The sequence below is a fragment of the Indicator indicator genome, chromosome 5 (genome assembly GCF_027791375.1).
Source record: "Indicator indicator isolate 239-I01 chromosome 5, UM_Iind_1.1, whole genome shotgun sequence".
Classification (NCBI taxonomy): Eukaryota; Metazoa; Chordata; class Aves; order Piciformes; family Indicatoridae; genus Indicator; species Indicator indicator.
The window spans coordinates 16,879,505-16,900,679 of NC_072014.1; the positions used below are offsets into that span (position 1 = coordinate 16,879,505).

General features: G+C 38.2%; 1 protein-coding gene across 1 annotated transcript in view; it reads right to left on the reverse strand.

The window, feature by feature from the left end:
* The window catches only part of PPP1R1C (protein phosphatase 1 regulatory inhibitor subunit 1C), a 47,043-nt gene that overhangs the window by 25,683 nt on the left and 185 nt on the right, over positions 1-21,175 (reverse strand). The window contains exons 2-3 of the mRNA XM_054381339.1: positions 19,162-19,244; positions 814-851 (exon numbers count right to left, since the gene is read on the reverse strand). Coding sequence (XP_054237314.1) covers positions 814-851; positions 19,162-19,244 — 121 coding nt within the window. The remainder of the gene's footprint in view (positions 1-813; positions 852-19,161; positions 19,245-21,175) is intronic.

The following is a 21,175-nucleotide window of genomic DNA, read 5'->3' on the forward strand; positions in this document are numbered from 1 at the left end:
TAATCAGACCTATTTCTTCAACAAACATTTGAGACACCTCTTAAAAAAAAAAATCACTGTCACACAAGAAAACCACTGTCACACAAGTATGGCTGATCCTGTTGCCTTATCACAATGGATGGAATGATAACATTTATAAATAAAATATTGTCTTCTTTTGAAAAGTTATTTATAAACACTGTGGGATAGGATGTTGATCCTCGCCCTAGTAAATCTTTATAAGTCTGTACATGAGTCCAAATTTGAACCAATCAATACCTCCCTACTGCTATTTAAAGCACTGTCTACTCCTCTGAGCAAAGGGTGAAAGAGAAAGAGAGAAGTGAATTGCAGGAGCGATACAAGGGGAGGTTAGAAAATGAGATTGAAGGAGCTGACTTTTAAGTCTTGTGCAAACATCAACCTGCTGCCTGCTGTGGGCTTGGCAGATGACAGGAAGAGGAAAGACCAGTTTGCAAGGCTTATGTAGACCTGCAGACTCAAAGCAATGCTGGATGACCTGACCTGGCAGGATCACCTTGGGCCATGTTTACTATTATTTGCCTGTGCATGGGAGCAAGACAGAGGGAAAAATTGCCTTTCCCAGTTTGCTACTGCAGGGAGAAGGGAGAGCTGTCAGAGCTGAGACACAGCACAGTTTCATACAGTCCTGGTTGGAAGGCAATGGTTCTTGAAAGGCTAGGTTACCAAAAGTGGTGGGAAGATGTAAATGAAAACACTAATCAGAATGAATCGGTGTATTTCAAAGCAGTTTTTAAAACAGACCTACTTTAACAATTAATATGTTTTTTAAAACGTTTAAAAATCACTTACCTGTGCCTGTGAGATGTTTGTTCTCTTCTCATCTTTTTCTAGGGGAGGAAAAGATATGCAAAGAGAAAAATTAGTACAAAAGCATTTCTCAGTGCTAACCCTTGTGACCCTGCCCTGAATCCTACAGCACTACTACAAATAGGAAATTAGCCTTCAGATTTGCAGCTTTTCTTTCTCTTTTGTGTGTCTCAGGAAACCAGATTTGCATTCTCAGGCCCTGATCAGCATTCATGCATAAACACTGAGTCTAAAGCACTTAATTCCTATTTTTTTGTCTGTGAATAAACAGAAAGTAATGGAGTACCATTAGTAGCAGGTCCTTTACCAGGCTTGCAGCCTGGAATTTTATCCTGGAATAATTTTGTGGCCTTAATTTAGTTTAGACTATAGAAGCAGTCAGTATTAGAGAGTTCCACTGAAAATAAGCATCTATGAGAATCTGAGAAGCTAAGTAGACTTGTATGAAGCAGAGGAGGGTCAAGGACATTCCTAACTATTGCATTTATTCAAATTTTGTATGAGATTATTTTTCTACTGCTGTCTTGCTGTGGTTAACAGCCAGAAAGTGTCTGATGATGATGATGATAATGATTTTCCAAGTGTTTGACAAAGAACATATAGGATCTTTGATGCATAGTAGTTTGGAGCTCTAAAAATAAAATGCCATTAAAAACAGACATCTCAGTGTCTCACTGTACCAATGCCCCTTCTAAAATTTTCCACTTGTAGACATCATGAGGTGTGGTAAATCTGTAAATGTAGGTCTGAGGAAAGAATTAGATCTAGGCCATATCACTTTATCTAACTTATTCTCCAGATATTGGCTGCTTGCGGTGTTCTGTGAGGGGAAGAAGCAGTCCAGGCAGACAGACTATTGTATTCTTTACCACTATATCTGTGCATCCTACAAACATTAATTGCCTTGCCAGATTTTTTCAATGTATATATTTCCCATATATCTTCATAGGAAAGGCATTCAAATGACTTACACGCAAGGTTAAAAAGGTTAGTTGAAAACAGTGCTGATTATTAAAGCGTGGTCCCACAGATACCGAATTAGACAGGACAATCAGGAGGCCAGTTCCTGCCATTGACATTTGTATGAACTTTGGTAAGGTGACTAATCTCTTCCTTGACTTCCTTACCTGTAAATAAATATAGCAGTGTCTACTTAAGTGTAGCAGCATCTATTTGCCCTTGTAAACCACTTTAGCGTATGAAGTTAGGCTGGCTTAATGGGTGATTATTTATGTGTTTGTAATCTTTCTTATCAGTGTAACAAACAGACATGGACTTCAATGATACAATACTGGATTTTTTTTTTTAATTATTATTATTAATTCAGTATTCTGGATTTTTTTTTTTTTGAGGCTGAAATTTGAATAATTCAGGAACTTTCAGCAGAGAACAATGAAAAGTGAATTATGTCCCTTTACTTCCTGAAATTCTAAACTTGCCCAGATTGAAAATATGCTTTGAAAATCCAAGCTGAGGCTTGCATAAGGAACAAAAACTGCAATAGGCAGCTTTGTTGGGTTGCAGGTCTTTTTTTCCTAAGGATGCGCATGGCTCTAATCCTTTGTGCTTGCACACTTAGTGTTCCTGGTGGGGGTGACATTAAACCTACAGAACTGGAAAGTTTCCAGCTTTTCCTTTCATTTAGAAGCACTTATATGACAGGCAACACTGGGAACAAGCACTAGTCCTCTACGGAGTTAGAGAAATTGTTCGTATCCGCAGGGCAAATAATGCCAGTGAATAAGCATCAAGCAACATGAAAATTTAAGCATGATTTACAAAATCGCACAAACAGGTTTCTAAATGTACTAAAATGAGATCATAAATAAAACTGAAGGAGCAAAAGAGGCAGACCTGAGGACACCTCCGAAGACATGAGGTGTTTTCAAGTGAGTTGTAAGATGAAGGGAAAGGTCAGGATGCAGTTTGGTCAGTGGTACATTTTGGCATCCATTTATTTTTGAGGGCAGAAAGACCATCGTATGTTTATTTCAAGAGGTATTTTGATGAAAAAGTCTGAATGAAGAGTATACATTTTAAGGAGAGGTGACAAGGAATGGGAACAAGAAAGCTGAGAACGCTGAGTGCCATAGGTTGAGGCAAGGGGGAGACGGAAGATAGAAATGCTTGTGTGTAGCTGAGGTAGTAATAAGAGAGAGGGACTGTGGGGTTGTAATAGAAGTAAAAGGAGGAATTTAGTGGTGACAGAAAACAGAGCTGGAGTTCAGTACAGGCTGGAGCTCAGTCAAGAGCTCAACATTCTTCAGTTCCCACTGACTTCTGTGTAGCCAGGATTCTGCTCACAAAAAATCATAGTTATCCTTATCACATTTATAACTGGCAAACATACCACAGAGAATGTGAGCACAAGTGATCAGCTATTTTTCTCATATATGAAACAAAACCCAAGCTCTCGATAGGTAACTTCTTCCTGAAGGTTTGCTTTTTTTTGGGTCTGTGAGGGAAGGAATCTTTTTAATGATGCTCCATTTTTCTCCCTCACAGACCATAACACTGCTCACAGAACACCATATAGCTGTATTTCCAGTTCAGTTTATTCTTGGCTGCTCTAATTAGCTACACAAATCTAATTACTCAAGTAATTTCTTGACAGTTTTTGTGGGTTTGATTTAAAGTGGTGCAATAGAAATCATATAAAGAACTGAAAAATATTTGTACATACCCAAGTTACTGGACAGTTGGGGTACTTAAAAATAAGATTGAAGCTTTGTTTAGAGGTTTGTTGTTTTTACACCTGTGCTGAGAAAAAAAAGAAACAGTTGAGGATTTTACCCTGTGCTGGCTGAATAATGTTGAGACTAGCACGACCCTTACCTCACTTATACTGGACTAGTACCTTGCAAATAAACAGGGTTTCAGGCTTTTCCTTTCCCAGGAAGGGAAATTGTCCATGTTCATCAATGAAAAGTTCAGTTTAAGGGAATTTCCATAAGTCCAGATGTGTAACAGACCTTCTGAAATGAAGCTTCATTTCTTTAAGGAGAGACACATTTGAAAGTCCATGCCCCCTGCAGACAGCCCCTTTCAGCATTAGAGTTCTAAGCTTTAGTTTTACCCAGAGCAAAATCTCACCCATTTGCAGTGAAGCCTTCAAGATTTGGCCCAGCTATATTACTGAAATATGGAGGAATAAACACCAAGAGATTAATCTCCCAAATGCTCTTGTAAGTAGAGCTCTTCTGCACGTTTAACAGCACATTCACCTGGCCAAGGTGATAAAATAAGCTGAGCTGCCCCAGAGATGTTATTACTTGAGGTCAGAAAAGAACTGAGTGGAAGTAGGCAGGATGGCAACCATTAGATGTTGCTGATTGCTTTTTTTCAGGAATCTTTACTGTTGTGACCATGCTGGGGGAAGCCTTATGGTTGTTAAAGAGTAAGATCAAAATTCATCTGCCTCTTTTCTCCCACTGGATAATGTTAATGCACTTGGAGCAGCTATGCAGGGAAAGAGGTGACCTATTCTAAAAGACTTGGCCTCTGATATCACCCAGGGGTTCTGCAGTGGAGTCATCCAGCAAAGGCTTATCTCATCCAGTTAAGTACTCTGCTTTCTTTCCCCTTGGCAAGAGCAAATAAAAACCTTTTCTGTAGAGTTTCAGGCAGGCACTGGAGGAAGGTAACAGGTCGGAAAGGTAGGCTTTTACACAAAGGAAACTCAGTAAGAGGATGATATCATTGATGGAAAAAAATTCTTGTAGAGAGTTTAGAATTCTTCTTGGGAAAACAAAGCTGAGAAGTTTAAGATAAAGAAAATCCCAGGGAGCAGACAGAGCTTTGGATTTGGTTAGTTTCTGACATAGTGTTGAAATTTGTCCTTAAAACTGTTAAACACAATACTCCTTAATTGCTGAAATAGTGGAAATAGCTCATGAGCTGCATGCCTGCAACAGGTTTTAGTCAAAGAATGTTTAAACAAAAGTAGTTTGCATCTGAAAGAAACGAGCGAGATGAGAGACTTTAAGGACACAATGTCACTGTCAGTCCGGAGCCGCCTTATAGTCCTGTCCCTGTCTCTGTATAAACAGTGCCAATGGAAATAGTAAACTAGATGAACAGAAGCACGGATCTAGCCTTTCACATGCAAACTTCAGTGCAGGACACCCCAAGCTAGAGACAAATCAGATAATACTTCTGCTATAAAACAGTTCCACCAGTTTCATTTCATTAGTTCTAATGAAATATCTCCATGGCCAAACAGAACTATGTCTGTGAACAATGTTTTTTTTCTCAAAATGTATGAAAGACATTAACCAAATCCTGAGTTGGTGAAACAAACTCATTGAAATCTGACTTAGAAACTGACTCTCAGAATATGTTGTTTTTTTTTTTTTTCTGATATCAAAACTATTTTTTCTTTCCTTCAGAAAATAAAGCAAGATCAAAAAATACTTAACGCTTTGTTTTTGCCAGAGTTCTAACTACACATTGCCAGACCAGCTTTTTTACTAAACCACAGTTAAGAAAAGGAAAAAAGCCCCGAAAGGCAAACATAAAAAATGCTTATGTAGTTAATTGTTTGACTTTTCCTTGCTGGTTTTTATTTGCCTGTATCTGTTGATGCAGACTGGAGTATGGGTATACATTTAATTATAAAAAATATCCTTGTAAGCCCTCCTGGCATGAGTGTGTTTCTGAAAATCTTCACATTGCAAAAAGTGCCTCATTAAACTCCAGTATCCCAGCTGCTGTGGTAAATGTCGCTGGAGGGTCTGCTCCCCTCCTTGTTCAAGTGTTGACAAGAGAGTGAGTACATTGCAGTTCTGCTGCATCTCATGCACTAATCAGTATCTAAATTACATCGTGGCCCTTTAGGGAACACTAATAACAGGATTTGTATAGGAAATATTAATAAAAACATAAGGGAGAGAGGAATTTGCTACACACACAAGCATTTGCATGCTCGTTCTACCATGCATTTGCAGTTATGTAGAATGGAAAAGGTTCCATATCACTGACAGCACCATTACCAAGAAATCAAGGGCACGTTTTTTTTCCAACTAGTTCCTGAATATAACCAGTGGTTTGTAGTTCATTAAAATGCCACGAGCCAGATGAATTAACTGTTTGCCCACATAACATTTTTTCCAGGTAAACCATCCCATTTAGATTTACATTGCTCTGTTTATGTCCTTCAATATTCGAGTAGCCATTATTAGTATGGAGAGTAGGGGCAGCAATTTCCTTTGTTACACCAAATCTTGCCTAATGGTGCTCAAAGTCATCCTCTAAATGAAAAGAACACCACACACAACAGTATCTGCTCCAAACCACATCTAGATCTCTGAACATCATACAGGCAGTATCCAAGGACTCACTTTGAAGTGCACAGCCACAAGAATATCAAATAAAAACCCCTTTCCTAAATTACACAGATCAAAATTTCTTTAAAGCATACATTCTGAGACCATAATTTGGTTTGGAAGAAACTGGAGACACAGAAAACTTCAAATGTGAATTTAAATGTATTTGTTTACAGCACACAGCTCTCAGAACAGAATGGCAGTGCCTGATTCACCACCTTTTTATTCCAGCTTCATGCCAGACTCATGGGAATCAGTCTAGTTTTACTGGCATTAAACAAGAATACAACAGTGATGAATAAAGTTTGCAGCCTTACCACAGAGCAGCCATGAATTATTACAATAAGCACAAAAAAATCATCTCTCTCAAGAATTTTGCTTTCAACTTTTCATTGTCCTTCCCTAAGATACCCTTTAAATGTAAACATAAACCAAATTCTAATAAAATCACATAAATCAAATATAGCTTCTTAAAATATACATTGGAAGATAATTTGAATTTAATTAATTAATTTCTCTCTTTATATTAATTAGGATGAGCTGTTCTGTGTGCCTTCTTGAAAGCACACTTCTGCCTGGCTCTGTGCATTCTAGCAGCTGCCAGCTCTGTAAGGCTTTTTCTGGTACTGTCTTGACTTTGAAAGATGGAACACAAAACAGGCTTGTAGAAAAACCTGGCATGAAAAAATCATGGGATCATAGAACTGTTTTAATTGGAAGAGACTGTTAAGGTCATAAAGTCCACTGCCAAGTCACCACTAACCCATGTCCCTCAGCACTGCATCTACACATCTTTTAAATACCTCCAGGGATGAAGACTCCACTGTGTCCCTGGGCAGCCAGTTTCAATGCTTGAGAGCCCTTTCTATGAAGAAATTTTTCCTCATGTCCAGTCTGAATCTCTCCTGGTGCAACTCATAGTTATTTCCTCTCATCCTATCACTTGTTACTTGGAGAGACTGACCTGAGACTGAAGGTCTCCCCTGACCTTCCTTTTCTACAGGCTATATAACCTCAGTTCCCTCGGCTGCTCCTTGTAACACTTGTTCTCTAGACCCTTCACCAGCTTCACTGGCCTTCTTTGAACACACTCCAGCACCTTATTGTAGTGAGGAGCCCAAAACTGAACCCAGTAGTCAAGGTGCAGCCAGTGCTGAGTATAGGGGAATAATCACTGCCTACTTCTACTGGCCACAATACTTATACAGGTCAGGATGCCATTAGCCATCTTGACCACCTGTGCACACTGCTGTCAACCAGCACCCTCAGATCTTTTTCTGCCAGGTAGCTTTCCTCAAGGCTTTACTTTTCCACATGGTTGTTGTTACTTAAGTGCACAACCCAGCATTTAGATTTGTTGAACTTCATGCCACTGGCCTCACCCCATCAACCTTGCATTCAGTGCAGAAGTTTCTTTTCCTCATGACACAACAGGCTATGTTCTGTAGCCCTGCTCCATGAGATGACCAGATGAGTGAGTAGTTTGGAGCAGACCTTCCTGACATGAAGTCTCTCATTCATCATATGGGGACAACTACAGACTTGGTAGATCTTCCCAGAGGAAGCAATTAAGAGGAAGAAATACACTTGAAATAAACATTCTGGTTTATTTCAAGTAAATAACTGGGTAACTAATGCAAGGTTTACTTTAAATCACAACATAAACAACGCTAGGCTTAAAATTGCTTTCTTCTAGTTGATTCCTAAACAGCACAAGCTGCTCTTTGGTGAAGGAAATGGAGATGGCTTTCAAAGTGACCAAGTAAGAGGAACTGGGAGGAGGTAAGTAAAAGTCTTATTATAAATTTTGATCTCTCAGATGAGATATTTACTGGAACCAATATAAATCTATTACTAGATGACCTGGAATGGCTGTGATCTAAACTTATAAAATTTGCAGCTACCCAGCATGGACTCATGGCATCAGAGCTGGGAGAAACCTCTGGCAAGACCATGGGGTGTCACTGTGTACAGAAGTCTGCCCCTAGGTTGCTTCAGAACACCCTTAAACAGACACATTCCAAAAGAACACCATTGAGTTAACAATAAAGTACTTCTTTCACATCCAGCACAACAAAGTTAAGCTTAATGACAAATCTGTGCTGCCTGTTACATTCCAACCACCTGCAAAGAGCAGTTTTACTAATGCTCAGCTCCACTGAGCAATGCTTTGAACAAAATGTGTTCAGCACCAACAGGTGGAGGGCTGCTCGGTGCAGATACTGTAGCAAATCTATGCTGTGCATCAGAAAAAAAAAATATCAAGGGAAAGAGAACTTTTGAAGCAAGAGGAAAACGTAAAAACATTTTGATGTGGACTTTATTAGCCCACAAGCAAAAGGAAGTTTTACCATTGACTTAAAAATCAATGTTTTATTCTAGATATATAGCAGGAGTTTAGTTTAAAAAAAAAAAGCAGCAATCTACTTTCTCATTTAAGGAATGAGTCCTGGAGTTAGTGCAACTATAAAAGAATATCAACCACACATTAACTGGTTTCTGAATAAGAACTCATTATCTAAACTAAGTAATGACAGTCATATCAATATCCACAGCATCTTTTAAAATTCAGGTTAATTCGTTTTACTAAGTAAAAATAAGTGAGATAAACGGAAGAAAACTGCTGTGATCAATAATGTGAAATTTAAAACCCTCACTGTATTGGGAAGACCCATGGTAAACTCAAGTCTCAAAATGTACAAAGACTGATACATGATGTACATATGATTCTCTTTTAAGCACATCTATTTAGAATTACTCAAATCAAATCTCTCTTTTAGATTGAAATATACATAAGAAAAAAAAAATCCCTTATTCTTGAAGCAAATAAACATAAATTAGGGTGACCCTGACTTTTTCATGACCCAGAAAGGGAGCCTGACAGCCAGAATTTCTGGGTCCCCCGGGTGCTGATGGAGAGCCAAACTGAACTATAAGAAGACCTTGAAAAAATAGACTTTCACAGAGATATGGAACAAGGTAAAGGGCAAGGACTGGAAAATAGATCTAAAGCACACATGTCATGATGTCTCAAAGTTTGTCCAACTGTGTAGAAGAACTCTTCTCATTGTAAGGTTACATTGACACAGGGTCTATTCTGAAACAAAAGCAGACGTCAATAGAGATTACATCTTTGCTGCATGGAGGAAGGGCAGTTTCCATACTCTCAGTGTATCCTCACCTGGCCTGAAACCTGACAGTAAAAGAAAATATTCACATAAAGGAAATAGAAGGGCAGTGGAAATAAAGGCATTGTGTGAGAGGTTAGGGGAGGGCCACAACTACTGAGTAACTGCCAGCAAATCTCCAAAGAAACAGGCTCAAAGAACAGAAACCTCTGAAGTGCATGTCCCTAAGTAAAACATGCTGTGAGGCTACTATATATTTGCAAATAATGGCTACTGTTACACAAAATGTAACAAAAGCAATGCACGTAAGAACTTTTGAAATGGCTTGAGCTGAGACCATTAAGAAAAACTCATGGTCACCAGAAATACAGTGCTCACCAGTCCCCTACTGTATATTTAAATAATTTCCTGATATCTTCATATGCAAGAATCAATTGTGATAGCAAATGGCTGAGAACTGACTCACTGATTGCAATCTTTGTCTATCAGAGTTACAGCTGCAATAGCTATCACTGAAAGCAGTTCCTTTCTCAGTTGTGAGCTGTAGAATTATGTTAAGATCTAAAATAAAAACCAGCAGCAGCAGCCAAAACTAAAATGTCAAACATTTCTTAGCATGCTGTAGCTCATAAAGCCACACACAGTTGTGTATTGTACATTTGGGAAAGTGACATTTGCTGGGAGAGAAGAAAACAAATACAAAACAATAAAACTCTTCCTTAGCTAGTGATTATTATTGCTGCCTTTGCAGTTTCCTTCCTTTTGGAATAATAACTCAAGGACTTCAATAAGAATGTGTTGTAACACTAGTCCTGGCCAACTGCTCATGGCTTGCTTGTAGGTAGAATGCACATGGATAAAGTGCCTCACGTACATGTATCATGTTATGCAGGATGAAGAGAACTATAAATAGTAGTACTTCTTGGTGTTTATCACCCTTTAACAAAAAATACCAGTTTTGTAAATTCATTGTTTGTTTTTTTAAGCTTTCAAAGAGCCAGCAAAATGACTGATAATCTCATTCTCACCATTGGCATGCCTGGGGGTGGGGATAGAAAAGGCAGAGCAATCATCATTAATTCAGATGCAGCCAGATGTAACTTCCAAAGGCATTTTCAGAATTCCTGCTCACCTCATAACATACCAGAGACAGAGGAGACCCTGGACTCTGTTTTGTACACCTCCATCTGTACTGTCACAACCAGAAACACCTTGTGATTCCTGTGGAGTGAACTATTCAACACCCTCCTATGGGATATGCTGCACACATTAAAGACTAAGTCACACACTAGAACCAGCATGTTAAGAAACTTGAAATCACATTTCTAAACCATTACAGCCCTGCTATCTACTTACCGTATTTCCAAAACCAGACAGTAAAAACCTAATGTTGCTATGCATCAAAAATCTTCTGTATCATAACTTTTAAAAGGGAAACTCATATTTTCTCCCCTGCACTCCTAATCACTTTTTAGTTTACCAGCACAATTCCATTTCAAAGAGAAAATGTTATAAAATAGCACATAGTAATAGAAAGGTGCTGCATTCAGACCAGTTGGGCTTGTAGGTTAACTTGTTTCCTGATTCTGTAGCTGTCTTGTAGATCCTAAGACAACAGGGAGAAGGTAAAGCAAGTGCTGCAGCCACATGGAGGTGAATCCTAGAGATGCTACTGTTTGGTGGTGGTCAAAGAAAGAGTGGGAAAGGTTCTTCCTGGTCATCTTTATTTTGTGCCCCTGTTTGACAACAGCTATGGCTGAGAACTTCAGAAAGACTTTGACAGAACGCTATCACCACAAGTTTCTGAACAGTGGAGGCTAAGTGCTGAAGTGTTTAGGCTATGGGATGTGTGGATACAGGGATAAGCAGTACTGTAGGATGCAATAAAGATCACTATTTTATTGAACTTTGCCTTGCTCAAGCTCATTTTCTGCCTGGTGTGACTCTTTGTTGCTTGTCTCATCAGAACGAAGGACGTGGGGACATAGCCTCAGGTGAAAACCACAACCTTTAAAATGCACATTTGTCAGCTTAGCATTGTGAACTCTGTAAGAGCAGTTTGGTTCCACAAGATAAATAATGGTGTCTCTGCATCCCAGGTATCCCAGGGAGAAAAAAGAACAAAGAGTGAGCATGCAACTCTACTTCATTCTGCTACCATGCTATTCTCTTGATACTCCAGTAAAGCCATTTGAGGAAAACAGTAGAAGTGATCATTTCAGATACAGGCACATGAATAGCGCTCTGAAGGAGAGAAGGGGCAAACAGAGCTCCTTCCAATAGACTGTAGCTTAATTCTACCCTAGATGGCTTTAGTTACTGTAAAAAGAGACTTGGCTTGTCCAGCTGATCTTTTTTCTACCAGGTGGTGACACAAACAGCTCATATTCACAGGAAAGCAAAGCTAAGCTTTACACCTCCCTGCACTCTCTTTGAATTTCTGCAGTCTTGTTAGTTGGCAAGAACTTTCGTGATCGATAACTTCACTGTGATCAGAGTCTCTGCTAGCTCCTGGTCCAGATTAATTGAATTTCCACTTTTGGTGCTTTGCAGTGAAGCTTTAACTTCAGTTACTCCACGTAAAGAGTTAAATTTTGCCTCTGAAAGCTCAATAAATGGGGCTATCTTGATTGATGTTTTAAGTGCAACCCCTTCCCAATATTCTGAACATAATGAGGTAAGGGCTAAAAGCTGGATTCTCTCTCATCTATCTGCATTATCTATTTATTCCACATACGTCACCATGGTAAATGAGTGCTGCATTAAGTACTAAATAGTAGAGGTCAGACAAACCATGCATTGGGTTTTTTTTTCCCCTCAGTAGGCTGAAACATTTATTAATGGATTTTAGTTTATTACCTGATGTAAAACAAACAAAAAATTTTAAATCAATATTATCACATTATTGAAGTATAATTTAAACGTACTCTCAAGTCAAACTATTTTGACATTCTTATTCAAATCACATTTTATGTTTAAATGGACTGAATTTCAAATAGTCTCTCATTCTTTTTACCACTTAAAAAAAACCAGAGCAAAACAAAACCACATTCAAAACACACCAAATACCCTGATTGTCTACTCAGTTAGCTATATTAAATATAGCTTAAGTACTTTGACTATAAGCAGTAGTTAATCCCAGGCATTTCATCCTTTAAATAGAAAACCCACCATCTATTCAGAATTCTCACCAAAACAAATTCTATGAGGTGTTTAAGTATTTGACACAGTGCAAACCTGTTAGAGTTCCTCCAGCAAAATACTAAACCTTATGAATGCAATGAAGTTAGAAGATGTCCAACTAACTTCTTCAAACAGGTTAGGTAGTTGTGCACATTGCTATCCTGTAGCCATGGCATGACTCTGTCACATTAATACGCATGGAAGTGATAACACAGGTAAACAGACTGAAAGGTTATCAGTCTTGAAGCTGAATAATCAAACAGCTGGGGATCTGTAACATGATGACACATATATTAGAAATTATTTGCAAATAAGCTCCTGGGGTGAATAAGGCTGTTTCTATGGAGCTTTTATATAAGGAATGAGGAAAACAGATGAAGAGTACAAGGTTCAACTCTAAAAATACCTCCTTAACTTTCAGATAGTTCCACAGACATTGATCCTTCCAACACAAAAACAACAGGAGGCAGGGAATAGGAGGAACAAGTAATGTGATGGTACACATTAGGAGCTTGGCTGCACTGATAAATAAAACAGAACGTTGATTAATTTAAGGCTGGATGAGGGAAATGTATTAATGTAATTCCACCTGCAGTCAGAGCGAGTAAAATTTTTGATTTTGGCCTCTCAGCTGTACTTCTTTAATCTAGGCCAGAAATCTGAGTCTTGGTTGTGAAAAAAACAACCTCTATTTCCAGTCTGCTGGGGTGGCTCAGGCGTTTCCACAGACCAGACCTTTCTCAGGCAGTGCTTCATTCCATACTCCCCATCTCACAGAGGGAAGGCAGGCTCTGGTGAATGAGGATTTGTTCTTGTTTTGACTAAATTCACTTACTTCAGCCAGCTAGACTGTAGTCAGTAGGAGCAACCAAGCTCTCATGGGCTATATGTCATGGAAAACGGACTTATGCAGTTGTCATTAACATTGAAAATGAAGGAACCGTGGATTTAAAAATAAATAAATAAACAAACAAAATAAAATAAGCAAATTTTGACCAGAACATGCCAAACACCTTTTACTTTTTACTTTCTCTGAGTAGTTTTCAGACCCTGCTCCATGTTAAAGCATTACTTCCTGACCAAACAGACAGTCTGGACCCTGCTTGGGCACTGTATGAAATAATACATGTTTCTTACTGTTCCACGCTATATGTTTTACGCAATGACTAAAATGTTGCCAGGCAATGCTTCCATTTGTGAACCAATGCATTCATGAATGAATAGTGAAAATGCATCTGGCTGCTTTGGCCAGTTAAGGCCCAGTAGTGCCCACCACATCCCAACCGATTCAAGCCTAGCCCTCTTTTTTGCTGCCTTTATCATACTGCAGGGAGCATGACTGCTCTTTTGGCAGCTGATGACAATGACATATGATATCCTTATTGTCTCATGAAAATGGAGAACTTTTGTGAAAAATGCTGAAGAAACCTTTTTTTTTAAGTTCACTGCTTCTTTTTGGAACCTGTGAGCTGTTGCTTCTGGGCTGCTTTAAAAACAGCTCAAGCAATTTCCTGACATTTTTCATTTATTTTCTGTTTTTATGGATCAGATCATGGAGTCTTTACTCACACTGCATATGTGTGAGGAACCTATGCTCTGGCTTGCCCCATGGACTTAGGTGTGCTTGAACTGCAGAGTAAATTCACAGTAATCCAGATGAAAAACTATCCAAGCATAGTGTATATAGGTAAGATGTAGTTTTCCAATGAGTGTTTGCAGTTACATATGAGCCTGCAAACAGCAGGATATTTTCAAGCACAGACATTTTCATTTCTGTTCTGAAATCTCTATCACCTCGCAGGCCTTATGCAATGTTTGTTTTATATGTTTCATTACTTCACTGTGTCAGACTGTCCTTTCTTGTACAGGATGAAAGAACACGAAGGTCCTCACTGCCCTGACCAACACACCCAATCTCTGAGCATCTTGGTGCCCATTGGTAATGTACACTGAGCTGTACTGGTCCTGTGGTGTGAAGGGACGCAGATCTTTTTCATTGCTTATTGCTGTACCTCCATAAACTCCTAGACCGGAATAAAACCAGGCAGCACACTTAAATGGTATCCACATCTAGCATATAGAAAGGCCAACTAGTTTGACGAAGAAAATACAGTTAATGAGAGGTTTTATTAATGTACTGCTTTTCTGAATGTTTTATTACCACATTAGAAGCCTAAATTTGCAATTGGAAACAGCTGCTATTTGGCTCACTCACTTTCTATTTCCTGAATCAAAGTAAGCAGTATGTCCTACCAGAATCTGAAGCTCCTGAAAAATACATCAGTTTTCTTGAACTCTGAGACCAAGAGTTCCCTATTGTGTCATCTTTCAGTGAGACTTTTGCCTGAGAAAGTTTAGCAGAACTGATCCACAATGCCCAGAAACAGCTGCCTCCTACTTAGTAGGTCTGTTTTGATCCCTCTCTATTTCTGGGGGGAGAAAAAACAAATGTGATCTGTAGATGTAAACCAAACACATTCATTCACCTAGAAGCATATTCTAATAAATGCTAGTCACAAACATTAATGCTGGATGGAGCATATTGCATTTATCCCCTCTGGGTTATGGTGCTGGTATAGTTTGCATTGTCAGAAAGCACATCTATATGTGATAATGAGATTTATGTGGGTGAAGTCTGGGAGTGTCTAGAGCCAATTTAGTATTTAAAAAAAAAAAAAAAATCAGCTCAGGGTTGTCATGGAATTGCCATAGCTGTATGGACCCTTTTTCATCCCACCACCCATCTGGCTATATTTCTTGCTACTGCACCAAATATTGAGGCCACTTCTGAAGCATTTCAGCAGACCTCTGGGGAAACATGAATCCCAGTCTGGGGAACAGCAAAACTGTTAATGCCCAAAGACAAGCTGCAAGCAAGCTCCTTGTCTGGAGGCAGGTACAGCTTGCACATCGTCAAGTTATGATTTCTAGCCTACAGAAAACAGGTGTACTGAGTTGTAACTGGAATACAAGTTTTTTGCAGTGATAATATATCCTTTCTTCCTTGAAATAAGATTTGCAAAATACTAAAAGGCAGCTTTGGAGGAGAGTTGTCAAAACACATTACTATGTTTTTCTTATTTCCAAGCACTGAGTAACATTTACATTACAAACAAGGAAGTCAAAACAGGCAACTGAGCAGAAAGAAGAGTTGAAAACAGCAAATACTTATAAAGTTAGGAAAGGCAGAGGTTTATCCTAATGTTTACCCATATTCTAATGCTTCAAGAAGACCGAACACTTAGAGTCTTTGCCAGCCAGACTGTTTGATGTTGCATTGGCTGTGTGACAAAGCCAGTCCATACAGGAACACTGGCATCATTTTATGATCAAAGCAAGTCCTAATAGCACTAAGTTGTGGTCTGACATGTTTTCCTCCCTCCACTGTGCCTCCTCTACATTGCTATCAGCTTTTTCTTGAGCCATAGCAATATGATATTCTGCTAATTTAGATCATGGTCAGACTTTTATTTCAGATTATAAGAGTTGATTTTCCTATATATTCTGCTATGCTTGGTAAGGAGACAGGAGGTTGTGAGTATGTTATGGCACTGCAGAAAAGGTTGCTTTCAAGGCATAGTGATACTCAGTTTTCCAGACAGCCTGCACAGGATTAAGTGCTGCACATTTTTGTAGTTCTGCCCACTTACATTTGTCTTTGCTTTCACAGATAGTAAATGGGTCTTATAATTTCAAATAAAAGTAAATCTGGTTAGATATTATGAAATCAAACATCAGCTCCATTGATAGCAACTGAAGCACGATAGAGTTAAGTAACTTCACAATTTGAGCCTCATTTTTCTAGTGCTACCTTCTCTTCTCAGATGTTACATAACTCATCAAAGAACAGTTTACAGAGCACTTGTAGAAAGAATTATGGGTTTATTCATTGCTATGTTGCTTTGCAAGCTCATATTGTCCATTGCAATCATTGTTGCTGCTGTAATATAAATTTCTCTTTTGTTGACTTTGATTGCAATTACACATGATGCAACCAGAGTGAAAATGCACCAGCCAATACTACAGGCTGGATATAAGCTTCTGTAGCCATATCCTGTTTTTATATTATTTAGTGTGGTCTAGCACTATTTCTTTGGAAATAATAAAGCAAGCAGACATCTCTTACAGTTTTTTGTTCCCATCATTGGTATAAAAATATTTAGTCTTAGCAGATAATCCATCCTCACTTTATAGCACAATGGACCTGACCTAAATCAGTGAAGACAGAATCTTGTTAAAGCTGTAGCAGACATCAGGGATGGATGAGAAGACTTAGAAGAAAACAACTATATTAGATCTCTGTACAGCACAACTCGAAGTAAATTCGTTAGGAAGTTCTGAAACATTCAAATACATTTTACTGCCTCCTCATTTCCAGATGGGTCTGTATCCAGAACACCGGAATAACCACAAAAATGCTGGTTTGTTTTTATTTTTCCTGATGCAATCAGAAGCAGCTGAAACAAAAAAAGCTATAGAAAAGTCTGATTCTTAGAAAATGCCTGTCTCTGTTTTTCAAAATAAAAGAAGTTGAGATAACTTGAGTAAACTTTGCAGGGGCACCCAAACATTTAGAATCGCATTAGGACACATATTTTAAATCCTTGTTTGCTCCTAAAGAGGGAATTGGAGTACTCCAGTGGGGAAAATTCAAGAGGCAGGATTCTGGTTAATAGGTGGCTTTGACAGTATGATTAAAACTCTCTGCTGTTCAGTTTCTCTGCTGATCTAGGGAATCATGCTTCTAAAGCAATTTGTTGGAGTGTCAGGTTAGCACCCTTATTATTATTATTATTATTATTTTATTGGCTGCAACCATTAATCACCATGCAGTGATTAATATTTTTTGAGACAAATTGTTATTCAGCATCCCACTGAACTGTAATCAAAATTCAATAAGCAACTGGCAATTTGGGGTTTCACCAGCAAAGTGTCAAGAGCCCCTAGGACTAACTAACTCTGAAGGTATACAAAAATTTCAGTAGCTGTACAGCATCATGCAAGATCAAGACCACAGGGTATTTTTGTGCTGCTTGTGCTTCCATTTCAAAGCTATTATCTGCCTTTCCACTTGGCTTTGCAGTACTTCGGCAGGTTTACACAGCCACATATGGAAACCTTGTTCAAAGCACCTGCCCATATCAAACATAGGACATGGAAATGTGTATGCACTTGCTCATGCAAAACCCACATGGTGAGGTGCAGGAAAATGAAGATGCTTTTAAAGTTTTTAATTTTATCTGACTTTATACAAAATTAAAAAAACAAGACAAGATTATAATTTAACCGAAGAATACCTTTCTTGATATTAATTCCCAGTATCTAGTAAGAGAAGATAATATCTAAATCAATAAATATAACTAAGTGAAGAAGGCGAATACTAACTCTTGGGCTTATATGGAAGTTGACTGATGCTTGCAGCAATCCTGACTTGCAATAAAAATGATTTATTTAAAAATTTATTATGAACACTGCAGGAAAGGAGATAACAGACATGCACCACTTTGTTTACAGTAAAATTTCCTGTAAATTAAAAAGTGTTCTTATTATCTGGTTTTGATTTCATACTGTACCAAGTATCTGTTTATAAAAAGAAATATGATGGTACAACGTGTACAAAGTGAATTGCAAGAGAGATTAACAACCAAGGTGAAATTGCTTTAAATTAAGTCCTAGCAACACAGACACTGTAGAGTCAAAGGCAGATCTTTTGTGCACCATTACTGAGAACAGACCTGCCTGAAATTCAGGCCAGAAAGCTCCTCTCCAAAGTGGGATCAGTGTTAGCTCAATAGCAAACGTATAGGTCACTTTCAGTGTCAGACAATAACCTTAGCCATATGCCATGCCTGAACCTCCCTAATCTGTGTGCTGTGCTGCAACGATCTCAATCCCAAAAGCAAAGCTGTCTAAAAGCTTCTTTCTGCACATTTCTGAAGAATTTCAACTGCTGCAATGTTAATCAGAACTGGAGATGGTCAGCATCAAGTGCAGTAAGCAAAGATGCTAATGGAGTTAAAATGGTTTTATTCTAGCAAGATGCCAGTGCACCCAGTAATGATCTTAGAGACCCACCAGTGAGAAAAAAGCCTGAACTGCTTTTGAAAAAGGTTCATATGATGAAAATACAGGAAAAAATGCTACAGAGCACAACAAAAGAAAAGTTTGATATAAAGTATGGGATTATGTCTTGAACACTTTTCCCAGTAATCTATTTTTACTGAGCTTTTTTTGCTTATAATACACTCTAAGCATCTTATTAAAGAATCTTCCTGAAGTCACATTTATGTGACAAAGTATGATGCAATCTCAACCTGTCCCACCCCACAGAAAATATTCTGGGAAGAGTCTTGGATGTAGATAATGTATTCAAAGTCGGAAAGGAATAATGAAAACCTGTTTTGAAGAAGCAATTCCCTAAATTGATTTAGCCTTGGAGCCAGCCTGGTGTCTAGAGATCAGAGAACCAAAACTAGAACTTCACGGATCTCCAAAGTATCCACCCAGGGAAAGAAAATGTTGGTGGAAATTACTGACATTATCTGGAGATCAGGAGTTACACATATTCATGGGGTTTACTCCAAACAGTTCTAAGATCCATTATTTGATATTTACTGGATTTTTTAAAATCATGCAGTTAATAAAACCAATTTGCAGACAATACTGTGCTTGCAAGTTCAATGGTTGGCACATACCTGGGGGCACATGTTCATTCATGATAACAAGTGATGCTGGTGTAGGCCTTCTTTTCCTGATCTGTAACAGGCATAAACCAACCACAGTCATTATGGTTCATCAACTGCCTTGCACACAAAACAAAAAAAAAAAAAAAAAAAAAATCCATCTGGTATCCTCTTGAACACAGACCAGACAAAGCTAAAAAAGAAAATATTTAAAGAACCTCAGTATGCCACTGCCTTACTGACTGCTCGTCTGGTTTGACAGTGATCAGGGTCATGCTGTTGCTTTTACATGGAAAGCAAAAGCATGAGGAAGAGCTTTCCAAAATACCTGTAGGATTTGAATCATCTTGAATAAGTTTTTGGACACGTATTGCTGACATATATCAGCCATAATTTACAATATTCACATTTAGCTTTTCATCAGAATGATTGCAGCAGTTATACGTGCAAATACCTAGGACTCTTGAGTCATCTTGCAACCAATCTTTACATATAAATATATAATCCTGAACTGTATGCAATTCTTTTTGTTCCATTAGCACTGGTTGAACTACATGATATTGAACTACCTTTCTATAATGCACACATTTGCATTGAAAGCTTTGTGTTGCTTTACTAAAGCCTCCAGGCTATTGTTGCTCTGTTGAATTTAAGAGAGGGACCAAGAGGACTTAAGCTAGAAGCCATTCAGACATAAAACCTCAATGTCAGTGTGTACGCCTTTTTCAGTTTTCAGTTGCTGAGCCAACATCTGCATTTGTCTGGGTTCAAATTTTACTTTCAGAGATGTAAATGGAAAATTACATCATCAAGGTTAATGGTTTTATTCCAGATTAGCATAACTGTAGCTGACAGTAGAATGTACTACTTTAATTTCATCATACACAGTGAAACTCTATAGCACTAGGAATTAAATTCACAACATAAAGAAAGGACTGCCCATAAATACTGTGCAGAATTTCAGCCACAGCATTTCAAAAGCCATAAGAATTCTGGGAAATCCTAATCCTCTGGGTCTCACAGATTTTAGAAAAATACCAGAACACAACCTGCTTGAAGTCACTGCAGATCTGTTCCATAAGGTACAGACATCTCACAGCTCAGAAGTACCAATGGACAAAATGAAGACCTGCAGCAATTCTCTTCTGAACCCTTCTAGTATTTCTTCATTCAGTGATCACTCACAGCTCATCATTTTCTGGCAGACGCCTTCTAAGAGGCACGACATCAGAATATGAAGGAAACTAGACACCTGTCCTAAAGGTGCAAAGAATTTTGTAGCTGATGGCACAGAACTGTCAAGGTTATGATATTCCCCTGGTATCAACTAAAACTAGACTTACCGAAATAGAAGTGAACGTCAAGGAGGACTCACATTGAGACAAATTTTTCTCCTAATAGGAGATAAATTGGGTCACCTAATTACAATTTCTCCATTTTTTTCTCCTAAGATTCCTTGTGCCCTTTTTTTATGCACACCTGTGTTTGCATAATAATAGATATCTTTTCCTCCTTAGACATCTGTATTGATATATATATATATTATATGCATGTACATGTTTTGGGAATGACTCAAAACTTAAAATAGCACACACATCATTCCAATGCAGACATAAGTCAGGCATATTTCTACAAGTAAATAGTTTTCAAATATATAAAACACTGTAACAATGACGTAAAGAAGACCATAAAAATAATCAGAATTACAGGAAGTCACTGAAGTGGTAACTATTGTGCAAAATGAATAAGATATCTTCTGCACAAAATTTCCATTAGGTACCTTTATCAGCTTCACCTTTTGCTTTATGTACAAATATACTTCAGCTTATTTGCTGAGCAAGTGTATATATGTGAAGTGTATGCACTAGAGTATAAGTCCAGTTATAGAAAAGGCACAACAAATATGTACTGAATAAACCCACCCAAGGTAAACAGGTCTTACTCTGGCTAAAGGACATATCCTTCTCCTTCTTTGGATATATCCAGATATCACTATAACCTCTGTATCCTCTAGCACATTTAATCT